Source organism: Polypterus senegalus, chromosome 6, assembly GCF_016835505.1.
Source record: "Polypterus senegalus isolate Bchr_013 chromosome 6, ASM1683550v1, whole genome shotgun sequence".
Taxonomy (NCBI): domain Eukaryota; kingdom Metazoa; phylum Chordata; class Cladistia; order Polypteriformes; family Polypteridae; genus Polypterus; species Polypterus senegalus.
In genome coordinates, this window is record NC_053159.1 from 170,412,342 (window position 1) to 170,433,226 (window position 20,885).

Here is a 20,885-nt window from a genome sequence, read left to right on the forward strand (position 1 = left end):
GTGAGAAACGCCCACATCGACGACTGCCCCGCGGCTCGCTACAACAACGCCCCCCTCACGAAGCCGCCTCGGGTGCGATGATTATTTATTTAAAATCAATGGCCTTTTCTCCACGAGCTGTGGACCCATAACACCACACCGGCACTTAAAAGTTTCTCTCGCGGTTTCAATGAGTTTGTGCCAAACACCACCCTGACCATCTCATCTTCCTCTGCATAAGCACAGTCCTTCACACGTGAATATTTACCGGCAGTGTTTGTATTGGATTGCCGCTGATGGACGGCCTTATATGGGCAGGCACTAAATTACAAACGCTAGTGGCAGCCTGTCTATGAACTTAATGTAATATAAACTTACGGTTCACGCCGTGCTTTGTTTCCGCAGTAGCTGTACTTATGAATATGCTTGTATGCATCATTTGCTTCATAATGTTTTTCTGCCTTCTCAATTGTGAAATGGCGTTTTGTGCTCATCGCTGTTTGGAGTTCTTCCTTGTTCTCTACGTACTTACGTAGGAGGCGTGATGATGTCACACGAAACTCCCCCCCCACGGCCATCTCTAACTCAACTCCATTACATTATATGTAGAAAAATAGGTTCCAGTTATGACCCTTACGCGTAGAATTTCAAAATGAAACCTGCCCAACTTTTGTAAGTAAGCTGTAAGGAATAAGCCTGCCAAATTTCAGCCTTCTACCTACAAGGGAAGTTGGAGAATTAGTGATGAGTCAGTGAGTGAGTGAGTGAGGGCTTTGCCTTTTATTAGTATAGATTAAAGTAGAACATCATAAACTTCATTTTAAAATCGTTTCATTTACTAGTTTCTCAAATCCCATCGTAACTACTAAGCATGTTAAATGCTATGTTTTGTATTTGATCTTCTATGTGCTCTATGTGTGTGAATCACTACGTGCTTCCGGGCTTTCTCTTCCTCCGACAGGACACAGAAACCATTACATTCGTGATATTACAGCTCTCTGAATAATTAAAATACTGAGATGTATACGTGATGTCATTTTCATAATGATAGAAGTTAAATCATGTTATTAAACATGGGAACACGATGGCACAATTATTGTTCCTGTCTCACACAAGATGCTTGCTGCGCCATCCGTGACCCTTTCAATGAAATACTTTATTGTAGCAGAACTGTCTCTTTCAAACGTACTAACCCCTAACTCCTGTTCTTACTTTTCTTTCTCCAAATACCCAATCGCCACACAATCAGCTCTGTAATAGACGTTAAGCCATCTGTATACTTAGAACACAGATTTTTCAAAACTTTTAAGGAACATTGAAATATCTTCGTAGTACGTGTTTAATTATTCTATCCATCTATCCTTCCAGTGTCGCGCCAGCACAAGCAAGAATACAGCACGAGGCAGGAACAATCTGTGAACAGAACGCAAGCTCGTATCTAGCGCTGCGAGACCGTGTCTTGGCATGTTTTAATTTAAATAATCAATATTGTTAATAATTAGTTAAAGTTTTATCTGTATAATAAACATATTTTGCTGCATTTCATCTTAAAATATCGTCATCGTATGTAAATACGCGATTGATAAAGTGGCTCATGTTGTGCAATATTATAACTGTAGTGCAAGTTTACAGTGAGGTGATTGTACTAATAAGTACAAACAGTTCTACAAGAAGCACTTGATGGACTGATTGATTGTGTGCGTTTAGAGCTCTTGAGATGAAACTGTTTCTGAACTGCGAGGTCCGTACAGGAAAGGCTTTGAAAGTTTGCCGTGTGAGAGCAGTTCAATAGACAGCATGGCTGAGACAGCGTGTGCTTGATGCTGTATACCGATAATTCTCTTTCTCAGCTTCTGTAGATCTTTTGATTCCCCACTTAGATACAGTGATATTAATACTCCGAGTGGTGCAGTGAGAGTAATATGGAAAAAGATGATCCGCTGTGGCAACCCCTAATGCGAGCAGCTGAAAGAAGAAGAAGAAGGTGCAGTGAGAGTAACAACGTTGAAGCAGCTATTGTATTTAAAATAGGTTGACCATTCCATGGACCATTATATTGTTACTGGTTACAATCGAATGCATGAAACTAATAAACAATATGCGGTTAATTTCAGTGTATTTTTATAAAGCTGCGTCAGGGATGTGGATCTGAAAAAGAAAGGGTAACCAAACAGTAGCACTGCTTTGACACTGGGTGCTGCCAGTCTGCAAAACCGAGCGGAGAACTTGCGTACGCCAGGGTATGAGGTACCGAGGAAAATGTGCGTGGCTTTACGCCAAGTTTAGGTTTTATACATTGCGATATTTTTGTGCATACGCACTGTTTACACATGAGGCCCCAGTTCTTTACATTTTCTCTGACAAAACTCTGAAGGTAGCACAGTACTTTCTGAAGACAGTGTGTTATTGGGCTAAATGTGAATATGAAAAAGGCCAAAACCTTATTTTGCACTTTCTAAATAATATCTGTGTACACATGAAGTGGAGGAAAAAGAAAAAAACAAGTTCAGTGTTTTGGTTTTTTTTTGTTTGTTTTCCACATAAAGCAGATTTTGCTATTTAAAATTGTTGAAGTTTAATAAAAGAATTAAGCTAGAAAAAAATCATTGCCAAAATTAAATAGAAACTACTGAGTGTGTATATTGTATGTGTGAGTGTTATGAGGGTGGTGGGGTTGTAAGAGAGAGAATATTTAGTTCAATTTTGGAAAACAGTGAGAAACTAGCATTATAAATATTTTATTCTTTTTTTCACAAAAATTGTATTGAATTAGTACATCATTTCTCCCATTACATGAGCAGGAGTTTAATACGTCTTTTAATTACAATATATAACAAAAGAGTAAAAAATTATGCAGCTTGAAAAAACACTTTAAAGTGCAATGAACTTAATTTGTTGCATTAAAATATAACCACCTTAGTTATGTTACTTAAATTGCTCCAGCAGTGGCTTAAAAAACAAATTATAGCTGAAACAGCTACATCAGTAGCTTTAAAAGCAAACTCTTAAATTGCATCACAACTGTCACCAGGGGTAAAATGGTTGTATGGAGTTTTGAGTTGTGGTGCAAAAATGTAATGTCCACATTTTCTTGGCTAAGGCTGGCTCTCTTTTTGGAAGTTGTTTGCCTGCAACCAAAAAGACGCTCCGATGATGTTGAAGTAGCAGGGATACATAGGTAGGTCTTTGCAAGCCTGGCCAGGTTGGGGTATCTAGCCTCATTAGTCTTCCAATAATATAAAGGATTGTCTTCTTTGGCAACTTTTTTCTCTCCGAAGTATGTCAGGATCTCGTTCCTTAAAACCTATCCATAGATTTCTTCAGCTCCGACATCTTTTGTCGTCTTCACTGCTGTTTCCAAAGCCAAGTAGTGGGTCAAGTAAAGTGACAGTGATGGCAGCTGTAGGTCCAGCAGCTATGTTACTGGTGTAGATACTGGCAGCACAGATTTTGTCTTCCTTACGCTGTTGGTGATACATTTCCATTTTTAATTGAAGTGCCTATGTTTGTATTTTAACTTGCACATGAAATACTTGCTCAGGTGTCAGAAACTTCACTTTTCTAAATCTTGGGTCCAGTGCTCTAGCAAAGAGTACTTTGTTTGGTGCAGAGTCTAAAAATGTAGCCGCCTTCCTCCATCGTTGCTGAAGCTGCTTCATATCAGTGACTTTGAAAACCTGAACTGCGTTGACTCAAACACACAATCCGTTATGGATTTCATGAGCTCTGCTACAAGTCAGGTATTGATTATTATAATTCCATTGTTCATAACAATTGTACATGATGAGTGCATGCCCAAGTATGTCAGAATCACATACCTACCATAGAGTCTGAGATTAAATAAATGCAGCAGTGTTTGAGCAGAGAAAAGACTCGAGGCCATCCTCTTGTCCACTAAGCGAAGTGTGAAAGTGCCCTAATAAACAGTGGGATGTGAGCTTACCATGCTGAAGGCACATCTTCACTCACTCCCATGCGTTTCCTCTTCAGGTGCTCACGAATGACAGTTGTGCTCCCGTGCCATGCCAATTCTGCAGTGCATATTTTACAATCAACCATTTTTTGGAACTCTGCAATACAAAGTGTTCCCATACTTTAGAGGTTTTTAGGTTGCAATTTTGGACTTTCGTCTCCTTCTGTCTCTGGCACGTTGAAATGCACTGCTGCCAAATGTGATGGCGTGAGGTACTGTGTGCGACTCCACCGATGCAACTGTTTGACAATGAAAATCATTGCCAACAAGTGTATTAATCGAATTTACTGATTTTTGTTGATTAGTTGTTGCAGCCCTATAATTATTTTATCAATATTTAGTCATGTAATTCTGTTTAAATGCCATACTCCAATAACTGTGATTATAATCTTTTTAAATGGACAAAAATTGATACCTTAAATGATCAAGTGCTTTAATTTTTTTATGTGCAGTATATAAAGTATTAAGTTATTTTAAAGAGGTGTTTGTATGTAATTTACATTTATTTAGAATATGATAATGATTAATATTACCTTAAAACATGTGGGCTATGAAATTTAAGATTTATATTTGTATTAAAGGTCAAAATGCCTTGTAAAGAATGTTTATAATTTTAAGGTAATATAACTTTACATTAAATGCATGTGGTGATAACCACAGACACAGGGCAGTTGTCCTTGCTGGACAATCGCACACCTAATTGTCACACACCTTTGTTGGACTGAATGGCCTGTTCTCGTCTAGAGTGTTCTAATAAAATCAGTAGTAGAAATAAATACAAATAAGTCAGACAAAAAATAAATATTTTCAAAATACTTTGAAACCTAATTGCCAAAGGATTACATGTACTTTTTTTTTTTTTTCCTTTCTTTGTTTTCAGGACACCCACTTTTGCTGGGGGCCTTTTCTCAATTTCCAAGAAATACTTTTATGATATTGGAAGTTATGATGAAGAAATGGAAATCTGGGGAGGAGAAAATATTGAAATGTCTTTTCGTGTGAGTCCATTTCCAGTTTTTTTTTTATTATTATTATTATTTATTGGTGTGTTTGTCAGTTAAACTTTATATGAACTTTTTGAAAGTCCTTCGAAAACATTTAAGAATGTTTAATATAAATTTGCTCCTCCTTTAAGAATATAGTCATATGAAAAAGTTTGGGAACCCCTTTTAATTCTTTGGATGTTTGTTTATCATTGGCTGATCTTTCAATGTAGCGACTTCCTTTTAATATATGACATGCCTTATGGAAACAGTAGGATTTCAGCAGTGACATTAAGTTTATTGGATTAACAGAAAATAGGCAATATGCATCATAATAAAATTAGACAGATGCATAAATTTAGGCACCCCAACAGAGATATTACGTCAATACTTAGTTTAGCCTCCTTTTGCAAATAATACAGACGCCTCTAGACGCCCCCTATAGCCTTTGATGAGTGTCTAGATTCTGGATGGAGGTATTTCTGACCATTCTTCCATACAAAATCTCTTCAGTTCGGTTAAATTTGATGGCTGCCGAGCATGGAGCATCCCATAGATTTTCGATGATATTCAAGTCAGGTGACTGTGACGGCCATTCCAGAACATTGTACTTCTCTCTCTGCATGAATGCCTTTGTAGATTTCAAACTGTGTTTTGGGTCATTGTCTTGTTGGAATATCCAACCCCTGTATAACTTCAACTTTGTGACTGATGCTTGAACATTATCCTAAAGAATTTGTTGATATTGGGTTGAATTATTCTGACCCTCGACTTTAACAAGGGCCCCAGTCCCTGAACTAGCCACACAGCCCCACAGCATGATGGAACTGCCACCAAATTGGACAGTAGGTAGCAGGTGTTTTTCTTGGGATGCTGTGTTCTTCTTCCGCCATGCAAACTGCTTTTTGTTATGACCAAATAACTCAATTTTTTTTTTCTCATCAGTCCAGAGCACTTTATTCTAAAATGAATCTGGCTTGTCTAAATGAGCATTTGCATACAACAAGTGACTCTGTTTGTAGCGTGAGTGCAGAAAGGGCTTCTTTCTCATCACCCTGCCATACAGATGTTCTTTGTGCAAATTGCGCTGAATTGTAGAACGATGTACCGATACACCATCTGCAGCGATATGTGCTTGCAGGTCTTTGGAGGTGATCTGTGAGTTGTCTGTATCCATTCTCACAATCCTGCGCATATGCCGTTCCTGTATATATCTTGGCCTGCCAGACCTGCTGGGTTTAACAGCAACTGTGCCTGTGGCCTTCCATTTCCTGATTTCATTCCTTACTGTTGAAACTGACAGTGTAAACCTCTGAGATCGCTTTTTGTAGCCTTCCCCTAAACCAGGAGACTGAACAATCTTTGTTTTCAGATCTTTTGAGAGTTGCTTTGAGGATCCCATGCTGCCTGTCACTCTTCAGAGGAGAGTCAAAGGGAAGCACGACTTTCAATTGACCACCTTAAATGCCTTTTCTCATGATTGGACACACCAGTCTATGAAGTTCACGGCTTAACGAGCTAATCCAACCAATTTGGTGTTACAAGTAATCAGTACTGAGCAGTTACATGCATTCAAATCAGCAAAATTACAAGGGGACTCAAATTTTTACAAGGCCAGTTTTTCACATTTGATTTAATTTCATACAACTAAATACTGCTTCACTAAAAATCTTTGTTCCGAATGATTGATTGATAGATAGAAATGAAACACATACCACTGCTATCTTTTTTTGTTGAAAGGAGGGTCAATTATTATGCAGGCTGAGAGGGTTCCCAAACTTTTTCATATGACTGTAGTACTGTAGGCTGCATTTCAATGGTAACCAGGAATGCAACATTGCCAGCTGTAATTTCATTTAACCATTTTTTTTCAGATCTGTTGAAATTTAAACAAGCTAGGCTAAGCTGACCTTTTCATCATTACCATTGATAACTCCTTGTTCAAATTGTCTTAAACAGCTTGAGTTGTATTGATATTTTCTTCCTCTTCTTAAAAGTTGTATTTTTTAAAATTACATAAATTGCACTAAATGGTTTAATTACCAGTGCACCGTTTACCGTGGTGTGAAAAACTATTTGCCCCCTTCCTGATTTCTTATTCTTTTGCATGTTTGTCACACAAAATGTTTCTGATCATCAAACACATTTAACCATTAGTCAAGTATAACACAAGTAAACACAAAATGCAGTTTTTAAGTGATGGTTTTTATTATTTAGGGAGAAAAAAAAATCCAAACCTACATGGCCCTGTGTGAAAAAGTAATTGTCCCTTTGTTAAAAAATAACCTAACTGTGGTGTATCACACCTGAGTTCAATTTCCGTAGCCACCCCCAGGCCTGATTACTGCCACACTTGTTTCAATCAAGAAATCACTTAAATAGGAGCTGCCTGACACAGAGAAGTAGACCAAAAGCACCTCAAAAGCTAGACATCATGCCAAGATCCAAAGAAATTCAGGAACAAATGAGAACAGAAGTAATTGAGATCTATCAGTCTGGTAAAGGTTATAAAGCCATTTCTAAAGCTTTGGGACTCCAGCGAACCACAGTGAGAGCCATTATCCACAAATGGCAAAAACATGGAACAGTGGTGAACCTTCCCAGGAGTGGCCGGCCGACCAAAATTACCCCAAGAGCGCAGAGACGACTCATCCGAGAGGTCACAAAGACCCCAGGACAACGTCTAAAGAACTGCAGGCCTCACTTGCCTCAATTAAGGTCAGTGTTCACGACTCCACCATAAGAAAGAGACTGGGCAAAACGGCCTGCATGGCAGATTTCCAAGACGCAAACCACTGTTAAGCAAAAAGAACATTAGGGCTCATCTCAATTTTGCTAAGAAACATCTCAATGATTGCCAAGACTTTTGGGAAAATACCTTGTGGACTGATGAGACAAAAGTTGAACTTTTTGGAAAGCAAATGTCCCGTTACATCTGGCATAAAAGGAACACAGCATTTCAGAAAAAGAACATCATACCAACAGTAAAATATGGTGGTGGTAGTGTGATGGTCTGGGGTTGTTTTGCTGCTTCAGGACCTGGAAGGCTTGCTGTGATGGATGGAACCATGAATTCTACTGTCTACCAAAAAATCCTGAAGGAGAATGTCCGGCCATCTGTTCGTCAACTCAAGCTGAAGTGATCTTGGGTGCTGCAACAGGACAATGACCCTAAACACACCAGAAAATCCACCTCTGAATGGCTGAAGTAAAACAAAATGAAGACTTTGGAGTGGCCTAGTCAAAGTCCTGACCTGAATCCAATTGAGATGCTATGGCATGACCTTAAAAAGGCGGTTCATGCTAGAAAACCCTCAAATAGAGCTGAATTACAACAATTCTGCAAAGATGAGTGGGCCAAAATTCCTCCAGAGAGCTGTAAAAGACTCATTGCAAGTTATCGCAAACGCTTGATTGCAGTTATTGCTGCTAAGGGTGGCCCAACCAGTTATTAGGTTCAGGGGGCAATTACTTTTTCACACAGGGCCATGTTGGTTTGGATTTTTTTTCTCCTAAATAATAAAACCATCATTTAAAAACTGCATTTTGTGTTTACTTGTGTTATATTTGACTAATGGTTAAATGTGTTTGATGATCAGAAACATTTTGTGTGACAAACATGCAAAAGAATATGAAATCAGGAAGGGGGCAAATAGTTTTTCACACCACTGTGTATCAACTGCACAGTGGTGAACTCTTTTACTCTTGTCATTTGTTTGTATTACCAGGTGTGGCAGTGTGGTGGTCAACTGGAAATTATCCCCTGTTCTGTAGTGGGTCATGTTTTCCGCACAAAAAGCCCACATACTTTCCCTAAAGGCACCCAGGTTATTGCACGAAACCAAGTTCGTCTAGCAGAAGTCTGGATGGATGACTATAAAGAAATATTTTACCGGCGAAACCAGCAGGCCGCACAGATGTCAAAAGAGGTGGGTGGCATCTTGCAGCAAGTGGTTTCCAGATGGTTCAATATATGAACATCATCTTGAATAGTATGACAGGCCATGCATTTCAAAATGTAATTGCTTCTGTCCTTAACTCCTTCTTAAAAAGTTAAGTGCATTTTGGCTGCCATTTTTGTGCATCAATTCCCTTTCATCTTTTCATAGAGGCCAAGTAAGACCAAACAGGGAATAATCAAGATGAGCCTTTTGTTTCCGATTTAGATGATTCAAATAATAAAGAACCATGCATCCTAAGTGTCTTGGAGGGTGGACAGTTGCTGTGTTTTATATTTATATAATGGTTACGCATTGTTTGCTGCCCAACTCTAAAAACACTTTCAATTTTTTTTTTTTTTGGACCTTCTGGAATGATTTGCTGGTTTGGAATGTTTTTATACCATTTTTCAAATCCTGATGTATGTTGTTCTAATATTTGAACACGTGTCCTTATTTAAATTTCCTGATATTTTCAGTGGCTTGCTGTTTTCTGTTTAACTTGCATGTTTGGTCAAAGTCTAAGTGAAATGAAAATATTTTTTAAAAATTTTATCAAAGTAACCTGAATTGCAAAAACATTATCCTGGCAGAAAGATATAATTGTTTTTCTTACTGAAAGATGAACATTAATAAATTATGAGAATTTGTTTTTATTATGCCCTTTGCCTGTTATTTACATTCCACATAGTTCTGAGTTAGATGGAGTATTTATGATTTATTTGTGGCAAAGTGTTTTCTTTTCTTTTGTCGTTAGTTTATTCTGAGACCGGAGCTGAAAGTCTCATGGTGTAAATCACTTAAGTTAATATGTGCTGTCATTATTTATACCTGTTACATTATACTATAAATGTGGTTCTGGTCTAACTACATGATCTTTAACTTACTAAAATACAAAAAATGCAGATATACTGTAAGTAAATAAAATGATCATAACTCATTGTGCTATTAAATAATGGTGAGCATATTAATTAGGTATTTTTTATTGATAGCAAAAGTCATATTTTGTGCGACTTATCTAAGCCAATATGGCAGGAAAACACCCATATCAGAATTAAGTTGCATTTATTTTAATTTGAATGGTTTCTACATGCTGAACAAAAGGGTAAAATGTTAAATGTTTCATGGCTGTGATGATTGTAATTGTTTTGTACTGATATCTTGATTTGGTAAAATACAACCTTAATCTATATTTGTTCAGAACTACAACTATTTTGAGATTATTTGTTTAAAATGCAGAAAATAATATCATTGAATGTTGTATGCAATAATGAAACAAAAAGTAAGCTTACTTAAGTAAATTCTCTGCACTTTTACTATGCTACTCATCAGCAGCATTTTTTTTTTTTTTGGCAATTCAAGAGTTCTAATTCCTCCAGTGTGTCCTGCTGCATTTCTTAGTCTAGCTCCAGGCAGCAGTGCCTTGTCTCCTGTACCTCCCAGGAGAGGTACCCAGAAGATATCTTAACCAAATGCCCAAACTGTCTGTAAATGGCTCCATCCAATCCAGTAAAACAGAGGTTTCATTTGGAGGTTCTCCTTTGTTTCTGAGCACCCATTTTTGGAGATTAAGCCAAGCAGCTCTCTACAAGATCCTTGTTTCAACTGCTTGTACTTGTGGTCTCCTCCTTTCAGTCACTGCCCAGAGCTCATTACCATAGGTGACAATGGAAAGGTAGTCTGACTTGTAAATTGAAAGATTTATCGGAGGACATAATCGCTTACATAATCTCATACATCTCCTTTACCTAAAGGCAGCCTAACCCTTTATTTGAAGACCACGACCCATACTGGCTGAGCAGTATGACCACATTCTTATCCCATCTGCATTACACTCCTCTGTAAACTAGTACTTTGGGACAGTCCTAGTCTGGTAGAGCCCAAGAGACAACAGATAATTTGAAAATTATAAACGGGAGAAAAAAAAATATACGACCTTGGTGGAGTCCAGTGTCCTGATTGAAATGATTTGACCTAACAGCAAGTTTGCAAAGTCAGCATTCAGCTAAGAATAATAGCCCAAGGAACATCCTTTTCATTATGCAAATAGATGGATTGAATGGCAAGCACAAATAGCCCCAAGCTTCCATACTCTTGAAGCACCTTCCACAACAAAACATTAGGAAGTCCAACAGTCATAAGTCAAAGTTATTGGCAAATTCCCAGGACCCCACAAACATCTGTACAAAAACAAAGAGGTTGTCCACTGTTGTACGTTCAGAACAGACCCCACATTGCTCCTCCTGGATCTAAGCCTCAGCTGTCAATTGTAGTACTGAAGTTTTAAATCCAGCAGCAGAAACTGAGAAGCCTATTGTAGTAAAATTGTATAAAAAAGATTAAAGCATAGCAGTTAGGATTACAATTTAGGTTACATGCTTCCTCAGTTTGATTGCCCAGTTGATTTCATACAATGGACGCTATTGGCGGTTCGCTTAGAAGCTACCCAATCAGAGCATGTATTACATATTAACTAAAACTCCTCAATGATATACGAGGTGCTTCCCGGGCGGTGCTTGTTTGCTTCTCTCTATCTTTCTCACTCTCTCTGCCCGACGGAGGGGGTGTGAGCAGAGGGGCTGTTTGCACAGAGGACACGGACGCTCCTCTACAAAATGCCGCTTTATCGCAGTGCTTCTGTATACTTAAAAGCACGTATTGATTTTTTGCTTTTCTTTGCGAGCGCTCTCTCTGACATTCTCTGCTCCTGACGGCGCTCCTTTATGACGGCGCTCCTTTGAAGATAAGATATGTTTGCTTTCTTTTAATTGTGAGAAAGAACTGTCATCTCTGTCTTGTCATGGAGCACAGTTTAAACGTTTGACTAAAGGGTGTTATTTCATGTCTAGAGGGCTCTAATAATGTTAACAGGGTGGGAGAGTTTATAAGGGCTTAAAATATGTAAAAATAACCAGACAAACATATGGTTTCTACTTCGCGGATTTTCATCTATCGCGGGGTCTGGAACGCAACCCCCGCGATCGAGGAGGGATTACTGTACACGAATTCTAACATTGAGGCTGAAGTCTTAAGACGTATAACTATATTGATACTGATTGTCTTTATTGTATGAAGTAGAAAATTTGTATATAATAGTTACCATCTCTTTGGATTCTTAAGGGGAAAATGAAATCCTTGTGGAAATCCATAAAGATATGAAACATAGAAAATACACAAGGAAAGCATCCCAGCCTGAAACGAATCTGGGTTCCAGGTTTTGTGAGGTGACGTTTTTTAATCACTGAAGCATAATACCGCTCACATCTTTATGTGTAAAGCAAAAGGCACTATAACATAGAATTACCGTGTTTTCATAAAGCATTCAGACTCCTTCACGCTTTGTTCACTTTATTGTATTGTAGATTTACCTGCAATTTAATTTTTGCCCATCTGTCTACGCTCAGTAGCCCATAATGACAAAGTGAAGTGAAAAGAAAGGTTTGCAAATTTATTAAAAATCAAAAAACTGAAATCTCTCATTAATGTTAGTATTTAAACCCTTTGCTGTGGTACTTCATCAGATGTGTTTGCTTTAATTGTGCTTCAGATGAGTCTAGAAATTGAATTGATTGGATATACTGTAGTTTTGTAAAGAACACACGTGTGTATGTATATAAGGCATCCCAATTCACACTGCATGTCGGAACAAAAACCAAGCCATGAATTTCAAGGAACTCTCTGTAGACCTGTGCAACAAAATTGCGATGATTTGTGGATCAGGGGAAGAGGATAAAAACGTTTTTTAAAATCTTTTATTATTCCCTTAAATGGAGTGGCCTCTATAATGACAAAATGGAAAAAGTCTGGAACCTCCAGGATTCTTTCTAGAGTTGGCCATCCAGCCAAAGTGAGTAACTGGGCAAGAATGGCCTTGGGCAGGGAGGAGACCAACACAGCTTTGGAAGTCCTTTGCTTCAGTGGTAGAACCTGTCAGAAGGAGGACCATCTCAGCAGCACTCCATCAATCAGGTGTTTATGGTGGACTGCCACAATGGAACCCACTCTTGAGTAAGTGGCATATGACCGCCAACTTGGAGTTTGCCAAATGGCGCTTAAACTCTGACAGCATAAGGAAAATGATTCTGTGGTCTGATGAGAGCAAGCCACTGTGTCTGGCAAAGAGCAGGCACCATTCATTGCCTGCCTAATACCATCCCTACGGTGAAGCGAGGTGGAGGTAGCATCACACAATGGGGGTGCTGCTTGGTGACATGGACAGGGATATTGGTCAGAGTTGAGGGAAGGTTAATGCAGGTCTTTGACGAAAACCTGCTCCAGAGTGACTGGGGTGACCTTTCATCACGACAGTGGCCATAAGTACAGCCAAGACATACAACTCAAAGCTGTAAATACTATCAAAGGGCTTCTACAAAGTGCTTCATTAAGGGTCTGAGTACTTATCTAAATGCCAAATTTCAGTTTATGATGTTTAATAAATTTGAAAACCTTCCTGAAAACATGTTTTTGCTTTGTCATTTTGGGCTATTCAGTGTAGATTGATGGGGGAAAAAATGGCAAATATATACATTTAAAATTAAATATACATAAAGTATGCAAAAAATGAAGGGGCCTGAATACTTCCTGAACCCACTATATTTTTAAAACGTATTCCCGAGTTAGAATGCTTTTTCCTTAGTAAAAAAGGGAATATCCAAGAATTGGGAATTAATAAAGTGAACCTTTCTTTCTTTCTTCTTTCAGTTGCTCCCGTTCGGTATTGCTGCAGCAGATCATCTTGTTCCATATCCTTCTGTCCTGTTCATCTTGTGCTGTCACACCCATCACCTGCATGTCCTCTCTCACCACATCCATAAACCTTCACTTAGGCCTTCCTCTTACCTGGCAGCTCTATTCTGTCCTTTGCATCCTTCTCCCAATATACTCGGGATAGCTTTTTCTTTCTTTCTCTCCTTCTTTCTCTCGCGCTCTCTCTCTCTCTCCTGGTTTTAATGGAAAGACAGCAGTGTATTGAAATTCAAATATAAATTGTTTCTTACTAATTTTATAAAAAACAAACGTGCCTAGATTGCTCATGAGGTCTGTATTTTTTTTTTTAATAAACAATCCAGACTACTGAGGTGTTAGAATCCGTTATATCAAGATGAAAAGATCACATCTGAATATACAGTACAGGTAGTCCCCAGGTTAGGGACATCCAACCTACGACATACGAACGGGGCCACAGCTGCGACGCATGCGCCTCAGTAACTGCCGCTCCATCATCTTCGGCCTGGGGACGCTGCAAGTGGTGGCTGGAGGGGGGCCATTTCGCTGCTCGCGCAGTGTAGTATCCCTCGGGCGGCTCCAGGCGGCAATCGATTTCACTGCATTCCCATCGCACACGGTGGGCGACTGGTGATGCTGCAAGCGTTGACCCGGTTATGACTGAACGGATGCCATTGAGGGTGAATGGGGTGGCGTGGAGTAGCATTGTACTGTGCCTCGGATGGCTGCCTGTTGAATGGGGGTGGTGGTGGGCAATTCGTTACATGCCTTTAACAACACCATGTTCGTTCTCGGTGGGCGGACGCTTCAGGCAGCATACTGTAGTGGAGGTGACTGTAAGGTGGGCTGGTGATGAACCGCTTCTCGCCGCCCCCATTCATTCTCAATAGCAAGCCTGCTTGTACTGTTACACACATAGCAGGAAGCTGTCTCTTGTCAGTACTTCAGATGTGTTGACGACGGGTGCCTTCCTGCTGTGATAGTGTGGACAGTGCTGTGCAAAAGAGCTCCTCTTGACCTTTTGTCTTCACCCTTCAAGAATGTCTCTGAAACACAAATCTGATGCAAGTGCTGGTGATATAGTGAAGAAGAGAAAAACCATCACCATTGAAAATAAAGTAGAAATAATAAAAAGGTCAGAGAGAGGTGAAACTCCATCATTCATTGGCAGAGCACTTGGTTACAGTCGGTCAACAACAGCATTTAGTAAAATAATGTACCTGTTCTGACTTACATACAAATTCAACTTAAGTACAAACCTACAGTCCCTATCTCGTACGTAACCCGGGACTGCCTGTATATATGGGTGTTAAAGTGCATACCTCAGGTATATGTGTAGCATTACTATATTTTCAGGTTTAAACTACAAGAAAAAATGATTCTTTTTCTGTTGGTTATAAGCTTTTTTTCAACGATCTCTTTCCACAGAAGTCTTTTGGTGACATTTCTAAACGACTGGAGTTAAGAAATCGAATACAGTGCAAAGACTTCTCTTGGTACTTGAAGAATGTTTACCCTGAAGTATTCTTACCAGATCTGAATCCAGTTCAGTTTGGATCAGTAAGTTCTGCTCCTAATGGGTTTCTTATGCTAGTTGAATGTCTCGTCTTTTTTTTAAAAACACAGCTGAAAGTAATTCAAATAAGAGTAAAGAACTAAAAATAAGATAGATATAAATAAAAAATATATAAACTGTCCAATCATAGTGTTGAAGTAGAAATCCTGCCATGATGTCAGTAATAACTAGGTGAGGAAGTATGTAGATAGCTGGACAGTTCATTCGCTGAAGTTCAGTTCTACCTTTTTTTTGGGGCTGTTGCTGTTTCTGTTAATTCCTCCACTAGTGTTTTATGTTCTCATTTTGGAGGTAAAATAGCGTTTATTTTAATGCCCATCCTGTCATGAGCCGCCCTTAGTTTTCCGTTTAAGATGCAGAATATCAGCAAAGACTCCCATAAACCTCAGTGAACATCAAATATGCATGTTTGCACCTACACGCGGATCTTTCTTAATGAAGTGGTTGCCGCACAGCTGCGCACAAATGTTTTAGTTGCTCTTAAAACGAGTCCAACTTTGTGTGTGATGGTTCAGACGCTCGGTATTATGTGCAGCTTTTTGGCAAAATGAGATTTGCCTTTCAATTTAAAAGTTAAAGTAATTTATTTATGTGCACAAATGTGGATCTGTATATCTGGAAAGTATGAATTGATCCATATCTGATTTTAATTCCAGGCCACACAGCTACCCAGGTGTTTGGTGGTTCTTGCTATTTTCTCGTTTTTTTTTTTGTGTGTGTGCTGCCTTCACTAAGCAATCGCCCCTTTGAACAGCTGCAAAATTAGATGTGTTACTTCTGGAAAATATCAGTGCACAGAGTTCTAAAGCATTTTACGCCTGACCTTTGAAGGCATTCACTGTGTTGTTCTGAAGTCACTGGAGAGCGTCAAGGTAGAGATTGCACTCTGAAATTCAGTGCTTTTAACGGTCGATCCACACGTAGGCCGGTGAATTTCTTCTGAAAGCACGTCAGCCAAATGGAACGATCAGAGGGGTCCAATATTCTTGTTTTAGAGTTGGGGAAAGGAAACTGGGTGTTTATGAGCTAAATTGTCGTATGGGGGGATGCTTTTGGCTTGTTGTTTTAAATTGCATTTCCCGAATTTTCATTGAACATGTTAGATGTGAATACTAACATGCTTTCATCAAAGCCCTTTATTACTTGTTTTCACATTTATCTTTTAAAAAAGCATTGTAGCTGAACATCAGGTGGACTAGTATTTTACAGAATGAAAACTACATTTGAATATTGTGTCGTCTTAGGTGAAGAATATTGGGAAAGGTTCCTGTCTGGATGCAGGAGAGAATAATGAAGGTGGGAAGCAATTAATTATGTACCCCTGCCATGGCCTTGGAGGAAATCAGGTATGTCCTGTTTGTGGCTTCTTAACATTTTGTAAATAATTGTGTCTCGTCGATTCTTAGTGCAGAAAAGTGTGATGCACCATCATGCTTGAAAAGCTTATATGGCATCCACCATGTTTTGTCTTGGCAGAAATAAATAATAATAATAATGCATTATTACTAATACTAAAGGCAACTACAAGTCTGATAGGAATATACTCTGTGTGTGTGTGTGTGTGTGTGTGTGTGTGTGTGTGTGTTGTTCTCCCAATCAGACGTTTTCATGTTGTTGAATCCCAGTAGATTTCATTTGGCTTTTTATTTTTTATTTTTTTTTATGCTGATTAACATAGAAAGATTCTTTACTGTCAAAGTGACAACATATCTCTGTAAATGAATATGAACTATTTACAAATACATCATATAAACTAATTGATTGCATAAGTATTCAAGTCTGTACTTCTTAGATCCACCTTTGGCAGCCATGGCAGCCTTGAGTTTGTGTGCTCAGGTCTCTCTTTTTGTATCAGCTTAGCACATCTGGACTCTGACATTTTTCTTCATTCATCTTTTCAAAGCTTTGAATGATGACGACGAGTGTAAAGCCTTTTTCAAGCTCAGTCACAAATCCTCAGTTGGATTAAGATCTGAACTCTGACTCGGCCACTCCAGGACATTCATATTGTTGTTTCTAAACCATTCATGTGTAGCTTTGTCTTTATGCTTGGGGTTGTCGTTTTGCTGGAAAACAAATCCTTCCCCAAAGTACAGGTTTCTTGCAAACTGCATCGGGTTTTCCTTCAGGATTTCCCTGTATTGTGCTGCATTCATTTTACCCTCACAAGCCTTCCAGGGCCTGCTGCAGATAAGTGTCACTACGGGATGATGCTGTGAGGATATGTAGTGCACTGTTTGGCGTATACCAAAAATGGTGCCCAGTATGCCTTCTAGCAAATTCAGCTGAGATGCTGTGTGTGTTTTTATTTTTCTCTCCCCACTTGACCACTTTCTTGTAAAGCTGTGACTATTGAAGCTCCTGTTCAGTCTCTCCAGTTTCACCCACTGTAGCTTGTCACTCCTTCATGGATCCCGGTGCTCTGTTAGTGGCCACTCTCGCTCATCTTCTTCTTGAACGATCACATAGTTGTGTTGTGGCTTCTCCAGGCAGATTTCCAGCACTGCCACACTCTTTCCATTTCTTAAATCCCTGATACGCAGGTTACAGTTGGTCCAGAATGCTGCCGCTCGCTTCCTGGTTGGGGCAAGAAAGTCTGGCTCTGTTTCTCCAATATTAGCTTCTTCGCACTGGCTGCCTGTCAGTTTTCGAATTGATTTTAAAATCTTGTTGCTAGTTTTCAAATCTTTACATGGACTTGCTCCTGCCTATTTATCTGAATTGTGTGCTTTACACCAGCCATCTAGAGTGCTTAGATCTTCTGGTCAGTTGTCTCTTGTTGTTTCTCGTACCAAGTGTAAAACTAAGGGGTACAGGGCCTTTGCAGCTGCTGCTCCTCGCCTGTGGAACTCATTACCTCATCATATTAAGGAGTCCTCGACAATTCAAAACGAGATTAAAGACTCATTTCTGTTCACTAGCATTCCGTGACCTTCAGTAATACTGATGGTTTCCTCATTGTGATTATGTAATCTGACTTCTATTTATTTTTTTTATATTTATGGTATTTATGTTAATTGTATGTTTTTTTTTTCTTCTTTTATTGTAAAGCACTTTGACCACAGCATTCCTATGTTGTTTTAAATGTGCTATCTAAATAAATTGACGTTGACATTAATGATTCGTTTAACTGGATAGTGTTCTTGTTTCTATCCTGACCTTATTGTGGCTCTGCTTGGACTGTACATTTGTCCTCATTGTGTAAGTTAGGCCCACATATATACTGCCTCCCCAAAAGCTGTCCCTTCCACATAAAGTCCATTTACTGTTTATTACAATCAGTCGAGACCCCCGACAGCTGACCTCCATTGGACTAATTCTGGGACTTGTAAAGCTGCACTAGTGCTGATTTCGGTGCCTCGTGTGAACACTTAATGCCATCAGTTCTTTATATTTGTAATCCAATAAGCTCACGTTCACTTGGGTTTAAACACATTGGGGTTTATTTGTTTCCACTTTGACATTCGAGTCTCCGTCTGTTGATCCGCTGTGATTTAGTGCTGATTCCAGTTGGGTGAATGCTTTTTTTTTATTTTATTTTTTATATATATATATATATATATATATATATATATATATATATATATATATATATATATAATAGGCTCTGTACAATAAAGGGATTTCTTTGCCAACTTGTGTGGCCTTAGGTGCAAAGCTGTGAGCCGCCCTTTTGATCCGCACAATGTTCTGTTGTGAAACATGAGCTTAGAATTTTCCGGTCAGAACACGTAAGAGAACATGATGATTTAAAAAAAAAAATAAAGTCAAAACTGATGAAGACTTTTGTTATGGTGCTTCCCTTCCTGTCACTTGTCACTTAGTTCTTTTTTTAATTAATACACCTTGGCTTTGTATCGCCTTCTGAGCTACCGAATGGTTTTGCATTTGGCATGTTTAGCATTTTGAGCCACGTGTCTGTTTTCAAGTTGCAGTTTTCCTTAGACCAAAGTTAAGATCTGTATTTGGACCAAATTAAAAAACGTCCTGGACTATCAACATAGGCTCTTAAGCTCATTTGAAAGGCACTCCTTCCAGGATTTTGGCACTTCTGAATATCCAAAGCTCCTGATTAAGTGAGCTTCCGTACTGTGACTATCTTTCTCTAGCATTATGGTTTCTTTTGTACGTTTACGGTAGGTGACTGGAGTTGTTTGTCACTTTCCAATGTGATTTCAAGACAAAATATTTTTGTTTCAGTATTTTGAGTACTCCACACATGAAGAAATTCGGCACAACATTCAAAAGGAGCTATGTTTGCATGGCACAGCTGGTGCTGCTGTTAGGCTGGAGGAATGCCAGTATAAAGGACGTGACACCCGTGTTGCTGGAGAAGAGAAGTGGGCGCTTAGAGAGGTAATTCATTTTAGTATAATGAGATTATAGTGGCTAAGTAACCACAGCATACCTTCAAAGTCACAGTTTACCCACATTTCAGAACTGTTGCCCTACCCAATGTAGATCCTGTGCCCACGTATCCATTACCTCAAGGTAGGGACTCCCTCTTTGCCCAAAGGAAGAACCATTCATTTTAGACAAGAGTTCAAGAAGGTGATGGAAGCATGCCTGAATGACTTTGGTCCATGCTGACTCAATGGTGTCGCTTTTAAATCTGTTCAGCCATACATTCGCACTTAAGCTCCTGCTGCATCTCAACTTGTCCGCACTGTACTCGATTGAGATCTTGGGGACCATACAGTCAGCCAGTGTCCTTTTCATGGAAGCAGTTTAAGACGATGCATGCTCTGTGATCCTGCTAAAAGTATCATTTTCAAAATAAGAGACCATAAAGGGATGCATGTGGTCACCAGCAATGCTTAGGTGTGCTTGTGGCATTCATTTTTCAAACAGATGGCACTAAGAGGCCTAAATTGTGTTCCCCACACCCTTACACAGCCATCACCGGCAGAATGGACCATCTAAACATTCCAGGAGAAACGGAGGTTCACAAGACCAAGTGACAGTCATCTTGACTTGAAGATCATATGTCCATTGTGACCTCAGTTTCCTGTGGTGGTCTTCTGCTGTGCCACGTCGGACACATTGTGTATTAAAAGACCCCATTATGGACACTGCTGTTGTAAAAAGCTGTTAGCTGAGGATTTCTGCCCCTTGTTCGCTTGTATGAGTTCACCTGGTCTCCTCAGGCTTCACTTCTTAATGGCGATGGTGTCTCAGCCCACAGAACTGCTGATCACTATATCACTATATACATTTGTGGTTTGTTTTTTTTTTTTCTGGAAACGCCATGTTTTGGCATTAAGGAAGTGTTGCAAATGGTTAGTCTTGGCCATTGCAATGTTTGGTAGATCAATGAATTATCTTATTGTTCGTTGTCTACATCTTGTGGATATTGAGCTGCACTCATGTGACTGGCCGTTCAGTGGAACACACGGTTTAATTTACTAGCAGGTGTTCCAGATAAACTGGCCACCAAATCTAACTTGCATGAATGTAGTTGTCCACCTTGGCATCAGTGGCAAGATGTCTGCACAGAGCTTCTCTTAAACATCGCCCAAAAAAAAAAAAAAAGATGCACTGTCTTGATCTTCTGTCTCCTGTAACAGAGCTCTGCGGATAAAGGAGAAAACGGTGCAATGTTTTGGGTAATATGGGACCCTCCATGGCCAGAGTAAAGGCCACAGCCTACTAGTCAAGCTTGGTGGTCGATTATGTGGCAACAAGCGTTTCAAGCTAAAAAGATTGAGACA

At 39.3% G+C, this 20,885-nt stretch overlaps 1 protein-coding gene across 4 annotated transcripts in view; it reads left to right on the forward strand.

Moving 5' to 3' along the window:
* The window catches only part of galnt3 (UDP-N-acetyl-alpha-D-galactosamine:polypeptide N-acetylgalactosaminyltransferase 3 (GalNAc-T3)), a 94,134-nt gene that overhangs the window by 56,730 nt on the left and 16,519 nt on the right, over positions 1–20,885 (forward strand). For all 4 annotated transcript variants that reach the window (XM_039757531.1, XM_039757529.1, XM_039757530.1 and 1 more), the window contains 5 exons: positions 4,833–4,950; positions 8,664–8,864; positions 15,027–15,158; positions 16,419–16,520; positions 19,375–19,530. In XM_039757531.1, coding sequence (XP_039613465.1) covers positions 4,833–4,950; positions 8,664–8,864; positions 15,027–15,158; positions 16,419–16,520; positions 19,375–19,530 — 709 coding nt within the window. The remainder of the gene's footprint in view (positions 1–4,832; positions 4,951–8,663; positions 8,865–15,026; positions 15,159–16,418; positions 16,521–19,374; positions 19,531–20,885) is intronic.